The following is a 13,136-nucleotide window of genomic DNA, read 5'->3' on the forward strand; positions in this document are numbered from 1 at the left end:
TTCAGTATACATGATCAGTGAACTGCTCAAATTTACACAACTCTACCTTGGAATACATTTAACTATACCTAACAAAACTAATTTAAAACCCATCATATTTTTGTTATGGGGAAAATAATCTCATTAAAACTACAAATACATATTCACTTCCCCTAATTTGTCAGATTCAATCAGCATAGCCATAAATACTTATAAACAATACCAAGGAGAAAACATTATGCCTCTTCATTATTATGTGCACTGTTACTTGTATTGCGCTGATCCTGTGTTCCTTTTGAAGAGAATTTAGAAAGTCGACCTAGTATGCTTTTACGTTTATATTTTTCCCCATTCCCACCTAAATGTATTATTACTAAACAGAACAAGATAAAACATTTGATGAGATGGCTGGCAGCAGCTCACTGCTTGCTCTGTTGTCACGGACATATTGTATTCATTTAGTTTTACAACAGAAGCTGCTAACTTAGTATTTTTGATTACATTTTCCATGACATCTCTTCATGAGAGAGTACCCAGTTATAAACCCCCTCACCAGTATTTCTCAGAACCTACATCAGGCAATACAATTTCATTCAGATAAAATTTATTTTATCCAGTTTTAAAGGATGTGGGGTTAATTTTATTTTATTTTAAGTGGAACATAAAAACTATTTTCCCTGTTACTTTGCATACTAAAAATATTGCATTCTTGCCCTAGTTTCTGAACAAACTTGAAAGCCAAATATCAGTCAAGGACAACCCTTTCCTCTGGTCCTCTTCTAATAGTGCATATATAATAAAATTAACTTATTTTACCACCAAGGTGGCTGCATTTCAGTGGTACAATTCTCCTGTAGAAATTATACACTAATTTATAAAGCACTTAGAGTCCCTTCAGGATGAAAGTTATTACTCAATATTGACAGTTCCCTGCAACATGATGAGACCATGACAATAGATAAACTAGTCTTGTCTCAGAGATTTCCCAACTCCTCCATACTAATTGAGTGGGTGGATAAAACCTTTTCACTCCCACTCACCCAGGTATGTAAACTACAACTGGAAGAGGAAGCCACTTCAAGAGCAAAAGATCTCCTCTTCCCCTCACCCCAAAATTGTAAATAATGTTATTTACAATTGTTTTAAGTTCTCAGCTGCTGAGAATTATAGTTTCTTTGCCAATTTTCGTTTTGCTGCAAACCCTACAGAAGTGCATACGTGAAAAAAAAGTCTGAATGGTGTGTTGAGCAGCCACCTGTTATAAAACCAGGTTTGAAGTCTCCATTAGGACCAATCCACTGTATCAGGCTGAATGGCCACTGAATGGTTTGAAATTCAGACTCCCGGAAACCACAGATTACAAAAGACCCCTGGATTAACACCGTGTGCCTTTCGGGTGAGAGCTTCAAACTCGAGTTCTCCAAGGCCATTCACGAGCGAAGGGGCTTGCTCTGGAATCCTTGACCAAGTCTTGAGACTTGAACATTCAGAGTCTCGTTTATCTCCTTTACATGCGCCAATGTATTGGGCACCTACCCAATCATCAGTGATCTCGACGACGGTATCAGAGGTGACACTGCTAGCCGTTGTTAACGGGGGTACTAACAAGATGATAAAGCTTAAACGAGCAGGAGCAGGCACCTGGTTCCTTTAGTGGCTGGCCGAGTCTTCAGCAAGCTTTGGGCGCTGCCCAGACAGAGGTGCCCAACACAGCAACCAAACCACCGATCCTTATAGGGCAACGAGGTTCGTTTGCTGTCAGCGGAGCTGATTTCAGGCCTGGGGCTCACTACAGAGCTCGGGATCAGAGCGGCCATCAGCCCGGGTAATACGGATAATGCCCCTTGGATTAGCTTTGTTTAACGCCCAAGGGAGTCCCAGCCCTCGCTCCCACCCCGTGCCGGTTCTTACCCTGGCCGCAGGCGCCCCGCTGGATGGCGATGACCGGCGGCTGCTGCAGGCGCTCGGAGCGCCGGCTGGCCGCCCGCAGCTGGCACAGGTTGCCGTAGGTCCTGGCGTCGCTGCCGCACACGGGCTCGCTGCTGGTGCAGACGCAGAGCCCGGCTTTGGCTCGCCTCCTCACCGTGGCCGTCGCCACCACCCCCGCGCCGGGCGGGAGCCGGCACTGGAGCCCCTCTCCGCAGGGCGGCTCCCCGGCGGGCCCGCCGCAGGGCTCGCCCTCCTGGGCCGCGCACACCAGGCAGCAGCCGCAGGCGTCCAGCGCCTCTCCGCCCGCGCAGTCGGCGGGCGCGGCGGGGCAGCGCGCCCGGTCGCAGCGCTCGGGGCAGCCGGCAGCCCGCTCAGCCGCGCCCCCGGGGAGCAGTAGCAGCAGCAGGCAGCAGCCGCCCGCCCAGCTCACCCACAGCAGCATCCTGGCCAGGGGACACCGAGAGCCGCCCGGAGCAGAAGCGGATGCAGCCCCCAAGATGCTCAGCGGCGTGCGGAGACCAGCAGCGCCGGGCTGCCAAGCCACTGAAACCCGAGCCCCGCTCTGCAGCAGCGGCGGCAGGGAGAGCTGGGGAGCGGTACAAAGGGCAGAGGGGTCCCCCCCAGGCGAGCGCTGCACGGGGGAGACTGGGCAGAGCTCACCGCCAGCCGGAGCTGCACCAAGCACAAGCCAGGACTTAGCTGCTGGGCTGGAGCGCGAGCCGGGCTGGGGCGTGCGGCGAGAGAGGGTCACTGGAGGGGAGGGGCCCGGCTGGGGCTGCCTTATAAACAGGCTAGCCTGGAAAGAAGCTGCGTGCGTGGAAAGCGGCCCATTGGTTTGCACTGCCTGGGAGGGGATGGGGAGTTGGGAAGGGCAGCAGTTTTCCTAAGCTGGCGTGTGACGGTGGAAAAAAGGGGCGGGCGGGGTGGAGGTGAGTGGGACACAGGGCAGAAGGTAGGGGTGAGACAACACTACCAAAGGGCGAGGTACTTTGCAAATCGCAAGGCGGGAAAAGGAGGGCGGAGGGCAGAGCCTGGCCGCATTCATTTATGACCCAGACATAGTGCAGGATCGTGCCAAGCATTAGAAAGTGTCAGAGACAAAAAGGAGTAGAAATAAATTAATTTCTACCCTAGCAAAAGGTTAACAAGAGGTGCCAGAAGGTTGCAGAGCAAGAGGGTGGGGCTGAAGGAAGCCAGCAATAGACTGCAACATTTCTTAACATTATTTAGATTAGCTAAGAATGATCTCACATTTTTCACTTGGGAGCCATACTACCAGCTAGGGCAGGGGTAGATATCCGTGCCGAAGGTGGCACGTGAGCGGATGTTCAGTGGCACTCACACTGCCCAGGTCCTGGCCACTGATCGAGGAGCTCTGCATTTTAATTTAATTTTAAATGAAGCATCTTAAACATTTTAAAAACCTTAATAGTTTAGTTATATATTATAGACTTAATGAAAGACACCTTCTAAAAACATTAAAATGTACTACTGGCATGCGAAACCTTAAATTAGAGTGAATAAATGAAGACTCGGCACACCACTTCTGAAAGGTTGCCGACCCCTGAGCTAGGGCCTACGGGGAAGGGTAGCCTGTACAAAGGACAGGAAGGCCTTGGGCTGGTGTGTAAATACTCTCTCTCTTTTATACAGAAATTACCAGCATACACAGCAGAGAAGAGTGCTAAATAAATGTACAATTATTAACTCCTTATTACAACCATGGATACCAAACCACTGCACAAACTATTGGAGAGACATCATCACTGATATGCTGCGAATTTGAAATGCAGAGATACAGTGAAAGGAAATCTGGAGCAAGCACTCTGGGGCAAATCCCCATTCTTATGAAACAAAGAGTTATGCAGCCCTGAACACCATTGACCTGTTTGAAAAGGGTGAAGGAGGTTTCGGCTGCTAGAATCTGAACCTGCTGTTAGAGTGTGTAAATAGTAGTGACTTAACCTAAGACCACTAAGTCTCTAAAAAGGCTCAGTCCAACTTCAAACAGGAGTTGGATCAGGCCCACAGCTGACTAAATGGTTGGTTTACGGAAGACAGGTTTAGGTGGTCTCTTTCTATAAGTCTATAATATATAACTAAACTATTGTTGTATGTAAAAGTAAATAAGGTTTTTAAAATGTTTAAGAAGTTTCATTTACAATTAAATTAAAATACAGACCCCCCCGCCCCCCGCCCCGAGACCGGTGGCCAGGACCCGGGCAGCGTGGGTGCCAGTGAAAATCGACTCACGTGCCACCTTTGGCATGCATGCCATTGGTTGCCTGCCCCTGGTTTAGAGCGTGAAAGATGTTAATCTTTTAAAAGTGATGGGGAATAATGCATTTTGAGAGGCTATTACTATGATAGAATGCTTCCCAATCATGCTTTAGCCATCCATTTTAAATGGTTATTTAATGGTTACACTGCCTAATTTTGATGTCTACTTCCCCACGTGCACACGTACAGACTTTTAGCATAAAGTCAAATCATCATGGAGTGGTGGGAACTGTAGAAATATGGATTCATATAAGCTGTTGGAAGATCAGCTGTTTGGAAGGAAGAGCAACTAGTCATTTTTCTAAGTGGTGAAGGCATACAATCACAGCTTATCAAAAGAGTGTGATCAAAGTCCTGTTAACAAAGGCCACTGGAACAATTATAATTCAATGAATCATATGCTAGCTTTAGGACTAAAATTGGTATCCTTTCCTCAGTTAATGATGGATATTCTAATCAGAATGTGCGTGTTTACTCATCTAATTTCAAATTAGGTTGCTTCAACGAAGTTCACAAACGCTAATATAAAATATTTTAGCATTTGCAAAATTTATTGCTGAAGCAAAGTTTAGAAATTTATGCTTAAAAATTTGCATAAAAATCTGAAACAGCTGTTATATTAATTCATCTTTTCTATTGCTTACAGCAAAATAAAATGTATTCACAATTTGTGTGAGCCATCAGATTCAAGCACTACTACAGACTAGCTAGGAAAAAGCCATATATAAATTCTTGCCAACATTCTGCTTTTAAATTAATAGTGGGAAAAGATGAGAGCACCTCTTGAACGTGTTTATAATTTATCAAATTACCAAATACACAAGAGAGCAGAGTAAATTTCTAGCTCCAGGAGACATACCCATTCTAGCTAGTATCAAGCTAGCTCACTAAAAATAGAGCATAGATGCAGTGGCACAAGGGCCTACTCACACCAAGTACCTACCCAGCCAGGACACTAGGCGCATGCTTGAGGTGGCTAGTATGTCCCCCCACCACCACGGTTACATGCTGTGTTTAGCACACTAGCTCGATCAGAAATAGTGTTAGTATGTTCCCCTCAAGCTGGGAATCATACCCCAGCTCAGTGTAGATGTTATCTTTCTGTACTGAGGGTGTGTTAAATACTGCACCACAAGCATTAAATGTATCCAAAAGACTTCGGCCCTGGACCCCAGCAAGTAGAACACCAACCCTGGCGACTCCATTAAAATGGGGTTGCAACCCACTTTGGGTCCCGACCCATAGTTTGTGAAGCCCTGACTTACGCTAACCGATTTGTTTCACCTTGCATGTTGCTATGATGCTCAGAGTACCTTTTCCAGACCTGTAATTTGATAGTATTTACAAAACCAAAACACACTGGAATGTTCTCTAGCTTTACCATGATTGTATTGGTATTTTGCCTTACGCTTCTCTAAGCTTTCTGTGAAAATATAGGTGTGCCTTTGCCATCCGATATGCATTCCAGATGTACAAGTTTAGCTTAACTCTGTATAGCAACTTAAAATAGCCATACAATGATTAATGCATTTCAGTGTTTGTGGTTCAAGATTATATTAAATTGGTTTTTAAATATACTGTTTCTTTCCTCATGATGCCACTAGGGAGCACATTCGAGGTAGTAAACATCTTAGCTTTTTGTCTTTAAATTTTGTTTTGTTATTAAAAAGTCATACATGAACACTGAACAAGAAATGCAAAGATTTAAGATTAAAAAGAGAGGAAGTACTTTTCACCCAACACAATTAACCTGTGGAATTCATTACCATGAGATGTTGTGATGGCCAAAAGTATAACTGGGTTCAAAAAAGAACTAGGTAAGTTAATGGAGATTAGATTCATCAATGGCTATGAGTCAAGATGGTCAGGGATGCAAACCCATGCTCAGGGGAACCTTAATCTTGATTGGCAGAAGCTAAAATGGAAACACAGGGTTGGGGCACTGGATAATTGCCCTGTTCCATTTATTCCTCTGAAACACCTAGTACTGACCACGGTCAGAGACAGGATATTGGACTACCTAGGCCATTAGTCTGACCCAATATGACAGTTCTTATGTTCACCACATACAGTCATACTACTACTGCTAGCATGATACAGTGCTTAGACAAGATCAACTCATGGACGAAGCTGGTTGAAGCAAAACTCAGCAAAGAACGGTTATGCTGGTGGGCTGAGGAAAGTACTTTTAAGAGTTTGCAGCCACTGTCCGTCAGTCTCCTTTGGTGGAACACAAGCAAAGATACACAATTGGTCAATACAGTCCATAGTTTGGGAGACTCCTGGATTCCTCATTGACACTAAGCTCTCGTATAGCCAATGCTTTGTACCATCTTTGTAAGACTCCATCCCATCTTGGTGGACAGTGACCTGAACTCAGTTATACATGTCCTCATCACTTACCATCTGAACCACAGCAATGAAAAATACTTGGGCATGTAGTCTTCAGTACTTAAGAAATTCCAGGTAGAGCAGAATAGTGCAGTGCCTCAACAATATAAGCTACCATGAGCATATCAAACCTGTTCTCCAGTCTCTATACTGGCTTCCCATAGATTGATAGAATATCAGCTTCAATTGTTTTGGTATTTATCTTCAACGAGCTCAATTGCCAAGGTGTAGGAGGCATAAAAGCTCGTCTAAAGCTCTAGGATAAAGATCATGGTCAACAACTTCTCCTCTCTGGCATAATGGAACAGTCCACATAAGGATAAAGCTAGTGTGCGCAGGAAGCGAGCTTTCTAGGGAACTGGAATGAGCTCCCACAGGAACTAAGGACCATCACTAAGGGTAAGATTTTGTCATGGATATTTTTACTAAAAGTGGACAGGTCACGGGCAAAAAAGAAAAATTCACAGAATCCGTGACTTGTCCCTGACTTTTACTAAAAATAGCTGGGGAAAAATGGGGATCCCCACACCACCTGAAGTGGGGGCAGCTGCACAGGGGCTAGGAGCCGCCTGCAGCAGCTGGGGACTGTGAGGTACCCCCGCAGCCTGTGGGAGCCAGAAGCTGTGGGGTGCCCCAGCTCCTCTATCAGCTGAGAGCTGTAGGGAACCCCCACCATCTGCAGCTCTGGGTGCCCGCAGCGGCCGGGAGCTCGGGGGTCCCCCGCCGCCCCCACAAACTCAGGGGTTCCCCTGTGGCTGCCAAGAGCTTGGGGGCTCCCCAGCCTCCTCCCAGGAGTTCCCCTGCCACCCCTGGCTGCCGGCCACGAGCTCCAGGGTTCCCCTGCCACCTGGGAGCTCTGTGGTTCCCCCACCACCGGGGAGCTCGGGGGTTCCCTCACAGCCACCTGGCAACTGGGAGCTTGGGGTTCCCCCGCCACCCACTGCTCCCGGGAGCTGTGGGGTACCCCACTGCTCCCGGCACTGGTGGCAGCGGGGTATGTCGCTGGTAATGGCTGGGAGCTGCGGGGTACCCCACCGCTGAAGTCACAGAGGTCTCTGGAAGTCATGGATTTTGTGACTTGTGCGACCTCCGTGACTAAATCGTAGCCTTAACTATTGCAAATCTCTCCATCTTCCACTTCAAGGGCAAAGGGCTCACTTCTTTGACCTTGCCTTCTCTACTATAAGCACACAGCAAGATATGCAACAAAAGACTGCAACACACACACACACACAAGTGCACAAAACGTCCAAACCCATCCAAAACAAAACACTCCACTGTGTATGTAATTCTCCCTCTGGGGACAGGATGAGAAAGAACAAACCACAAGTCACAGATGTTAGTCATGTCACTTAATGCAATATTGAAAGGTGCTCAGATACTATAGTGATTAGGATGGTATCAGGAATGGAATAGAAGATGAGGTGCTAAATTTTGTAAAGGAGCAGTTTTTAAATTAATTTTAACTCATGCTAATTAATGGATTTCCTTACAAATTCTTAAAAAATTCATTCTGTATTCAAGGTGCTGCAATTTTGGGGAAGGTATGCTGTATTTTTCATACTTAAAGATACTTTAAGAGCAAAACTAGTGCAATTGTAACTAGAGAGTCATGATTGGTACCTTCATAATAAAAGGATACATTATGCCAGGAGCCGGCAACCTTTGAGAAGTGGTGTGCCAAGTCTTCATTAATTTAAGGGTTCGCGTGCCAGTACTAAATTTTACATTTACAGGGGCTGGCAGACAGAACCCCAGACCGGCTCCTGTCAGCCTGCTGCCGGCCTGGGGTTCCATCCATCCAGGCAGGCAGCGGGCTGAGCGGGGCTGGTGGCCGAGACCCTGGCTGGCAGCAGAGTGCCACTAAAAATCAGCTCGCGTGCTGCCTTTGGCATGCATGCTGCAGATTTTCAATCCCTGTATTATGCTATTGCCATACAATTACATGATACCGTCACCCATCAATACCAAACAGTTTCTGACTCCAGATTCAGAAGAGATTGCCTAATATGTCTAAAGTAAGAAATTGAGCCAAACATTTAGGCCTCAATCCAGCAAAACAGTGGAGCTCATGCTTAACTTTTAAGTATGTGAGCAGTCTCATTGACTTCAAATAGGATTACTCGTACACCAAAACTAACACATGCGCCAGGGCTTTGCTAGATGCGTACCTTAGATAGTGGTAAATAGATAGTGTTATAATAGAGATGAGTATTAAAGTATTAAATGTACATTCCAAACTATAGTCAATGCAAGTTACGTTCGCATAAAGCTACCACCGTTAGTTTATTGCTTGTACACGTACATATTGATTCTCTGGATTGTAGCTGCATGTACTCACCAGCAGTGCTTGTATCGATGCACAGTGCAGAGCACCACGGATAAGTATCCAGAATGCAACCTGCCACCATCCAATGCACTGTCTTTTGGGAAGTTTTGTAATGCATGGTGCAGTGGAAACTAGTTGCACAGGGGTGACTGGGAGCAATGGGTCAGTTTCCAAGCATTCAACCGTCTCTACCCCATAATGTCATCTGAATCCCATAATTTTCATGCCATATTTAAAAATCCCATTAAGCTGTGTGGTCCCCCTTGCTGACTGCCATCTCTGACAGAGCACAGAGCCTGTACAGCTCCGCACTATTGTCATAAGTGATGCAGGATTCTTCAGAACCAAATCAACAGGTAAAATGACAATTTCTTGGAGGATAGATTGCTGTGGGACGTAGCAAGAACCAATTCCAGGTTGTTGTTGGTGGCGTTCAAGGAGCAGCTGCAAATGGTGGAGTATCACTTCTAGGCCCAAGAAACAAGCACGGACTGTAATGAATGCTTGGGATGATGAGCAGTGGCTGCAGAACTTTTTGATGCACAAGAACACATTCCTGTTAGGATTGCCAACTATGACTGAAGCTTATTTTGGGAGATTTCTCCCCCCTCCCCCATGATGTAATGTCATTTTCTAAAATATCCTATTAACATCTCCAAGATTGCTTTCAATAGTCACCGGGAGATCGATGCCGATTCCGGGGGACTTCAGGCCAATCCTGGAGGGTTGGCAACCCTAATCTGTGTGCCGAGTGCATCCCAATTCTCCTGTGCAGGTTCAACAGAATGAGAGCTGCACTGAGAGTAGAGAAGCAAGAGGTGACTGCACTGTGGAAATTTGCAATGCCAGACTGCTACCAGTCAGTGGGAAATCATTTTGGAGTTGAAAAGTCTATTGTGGGAGCCATTGTCAAGCAAGTGTGCAGGGCCATTTAATTGCCTCCTCCTACACAGGACCGTGGCCCTTGGCAATGTGCAGGGCATAGTGAATGGATTTGCAGTAATGGGGTTCTCAAACTACAGTGGAGCAATAGACAGAGCACACATCCCTATTTTGGTACTAGACCACCCTGACACAGAGTACATCAACAGAAAAGGCTACTTTCCTACGTTTATGGAAGCACTGGTGGATTACCAGGGACGCTTCACCAACATCAACGTGGTCTGGTTAGGGAAAGTCACATCTTTGAGAATTAAGGACTGTTCACAAAGCTACAGGTAGGGACGCTCTCATCCAGCAGATTACCATTAGCTTTGTTGAAATGCCAATAGTGATCCTGGGGGACCCAGCCTATTCCTTGCTCCCCTGGCTCATGAAGCCATACACTGGCCAACTCAACAGCACCAAGGAAAGATTCAACTACCAGGTTAGCAGGTGCAGACAGATAATTGAATGCGCTTTTGGTAGAATGAAGGGACGCTTATGTTTTTTTATTCACAAGATTGGATTTCAGTGGAAAAAAATCCCAATGTTTATAGCTGCCTGCTGCATCCGGCATAATATCTGTGAAGCAAAAGGGGAAAAGTTACCACCAGGATGGAGGTGGAGCGGCTCTCTGCTGAGTTTGAACAGCCAGACACAAGGGCTATTAGTCTCAATTGGAGCTACACAGTTCAGGGACAAAAACAACAAGGAGTCTGGTGGCACCTTAAAGACTAACAGATTTATTTGGGCATAAGCTTTCGTGAGTTAAAACCTCACTTCTGCATCCGAAGAAGTGAGGTTTTAACTCACAAAAGCTTATGCCCAAATAAATCTGTTAGTCTTTAAGGTGCCACCAGACTCCTTGTTGTTTTTGTAGATACAGACTAACACGGCTACCCCCTGATACAGTTCAGGGAGGCTTTGGAAGAGCACTTTAACAGTGAGCCACAGTAATGCATTGTGGTGTACTATGCTCTATCAGCCCCAGCTATTTCAGGGCCTGTTAGGAATTGTGTAGTTATTGGTGTACATCTATGAATAAAAGTCCATGCACCTATTAATTTTACAGTGCTTGCTGTACATTATTACAGTTTATCACTGATCCTTTAAATTGTGTCACACTGTACACTAACAAGTGGGTGGTTGCTTTCAGAACTGTAGGTGCACTGCAGCAGGTTGTGAACTAAGAAATATGAATTATTTTCCAAATAATTTTATTCAGTAACAAAACCAGTGCAAAAAAAAAAAATTGTGCAATTTAAAAGCAAATACATGAAAAACTTAAGTTAATGGAACAGAACTCAAAGAAAGGACATTCATATCCATTTTACCTTCAAATACAGCAACTGTGGCTTTCAGAGGCCAGCGTATGTGAAGTTGGGGTTATCATTAATGTACCCTGGGCTGGAGTGGCAGAGGTAAGGTGTGACTCCTGATGCCACATGGAATGTTGGGGGGGGGGTGCAATGGAGTTTTCTACAGAATGCAAAGGAAGGCAAGCCAGCGATTGTTAAACCTTGAGAGACTTGAATGAGCTTGTGAATTGGAGTATCAGAAATAGGATGAAATTTAATAGTGAAAAGTGTAAGGTGATGCATTTAGGGATGACTAACAATTTTAGTTACAAGCTGGGGACGCATTGGTTAGAAGTAACAGAAGAGGAGAAGGACCTAGGGGTTCTTGTAGACTGGAGGATGACTATGAGTAGACAATGTGACGTGGCGGTGAAAAAAGCCAATGCGGTCTTGGGATGCATTAGGCGAGGTATATCTAGTAGGGATAAGGAGGTGCTGCTTCCGTTGTACAAGGCGCTGGTGAGACCTCATTTGGAGGTACTGTGTGCAGTTCTGGTCTCCCATGTTTAAAAAAGATGAACTCAAATTGGAACGGGTGCAGAGAAGGGCCACTAGGATGATCAGAGGAATGGAAAACCTGTCGTATGAAAGGAGACTAGAGGAGCTCGGGCTGTTTAGTCTGACAAAACGAAGGCTGAGGAGGGATATGATTGCTCTCTTTAAATATATCAGAGGGATAAATACCAGGGAGGGAGAGGAATTATTCCAGCTTAGTACTAATGTGGACACGAGAACGAATGGATATAAACTGGCAGTGGGGAAGTTTAGGCTTGAAATTAGACGAAGGTTTCTGACCATCAGAGGGGTGAAATATTGGAACGGCCTTCCGAGGGAAACGGTGGGGGCGAGGGACCTGTCTGGTTTTAAGATTAAATTAGATAAGTTTATGGAGGGAATGGTTTAATGGTAAAACATAATTGGTGGGGAATACCGAGCAATAGCAGGTAAATAGTATAATGACTAACAAGGGTCAGGCTGGAGACTCTTGCCTACATGCTCGGGGTCTTACTGATCGCCATATTTGGGGTCGGGAAGGAATTTTCCTCCAGGGTAGATTGGCTGAGGCCCTGGAGGTTTTTTGCCTTCCTCCGCAGCATGGGGCAGGGATCGCTAGCAGGAGGGTTCTCTGCAAATTGAAGTCACCAAGACACAGGATTTGGGACTTCATCAGCAGAGTCAAGGGAAGGGTAGGGACGGTTTTGTGGCCTGCAGCATGCAGGGGGTCAGACCAGATGATCATAATGGTCCCTTCTGACCTTAAAGTCTATGTTTCTATGTCCACAAGAGTCTGCAGCAATCGTGTTTGCTGCCAGTGAAGCCCCATTATGTCCTGCTGCATCTCTTTCTCCTTTTCTTGCTGGGACTGTCTCCTGTCTGCTCTTTCCTTCTCCAGACTGTTTGCCGTGTTCACCCTCTAGGCTCTTTGCTCATGGGTCTGACGCAGCACTGGCTTGCAGGATCTCACTGAACAGGTCATCCCGAGTCCTCTTCTTCCTCCTCCTTATATAACTCATGTGGTCCATGGCTGTGGAGGGGGAACTCCTCAAGGCTGCAAGAGCAGCAGCTGCATATGAAACACACAGAGATGCCATTGTCAATATAGTCATAATATAGTCATGGAAAGCGAAAGTTAAGATTACAACTCCCTTGCTTCACTGAAGTTTTAACCAAGACACGCACTGCTTGTGCACAGTGCCACGCTCAGCACCAGCCATGGTGAGTATGGGCTGCCAAAGGTGAGGGAAACAAGGAGATAATTGCTCAGTTGGACCAAACTTGAGTATCAGGCAATGGCACTGAATACTGGCCGCATTTTCCACAGGTGGTGATTTTAGTGGATATCTCACTTCAGAGGGTAACAAAGGGAGAAAGCACAGTTGGTGCTGGTGCACCGAAGACCCCCCGGCCCATGTGCTTTTAGCCTGTGTAATGCAATGGTACTGGCCAAA

The 13,136-nt window shown here is 45.9% G+C and overlaps 1 protein-coding gene across 1 annotated transcript in view; it reads right to left on the reverse strand.

Moving 5' to 3' along the window:
• HTRA1 (HtrA serine peptidase 1) overlaps nt 1-2,679 on the reverse strand; it is a 46,965-nt gene extending 44,286 nt beyond the window's left edge. The window contains exon 1 of the mRNA XM_054035302.1: nt 1,891-2,679. Within this exon, the coding sequence (XP_053891277.1) occupies nt 1,891-2,350 (460 nt within the window). The 5' untranslated portion in view covers nt 2,351-2,679. The remainder of the gene's footprint in view (nt 1-1,890) is intronic.
• Nucleotides 2,680-13,136: the final 10,457 nt, after the last annotated feature.

This window comes from Malaclemys terrapin, chromosome 7 (genome assembly GCF_027887155.1).
Source record: "Malaclemys terrapin pileata isolate rMalTer1 chromosome 7, rMalTer1.hap1, whole genome shotgun sequence".
Classification (NCBI taxonomy): Eukaryota; Metazoa; Chordata; order Testudines; family Emydidae; genus Malaclemys; species Malaclemys terrapin.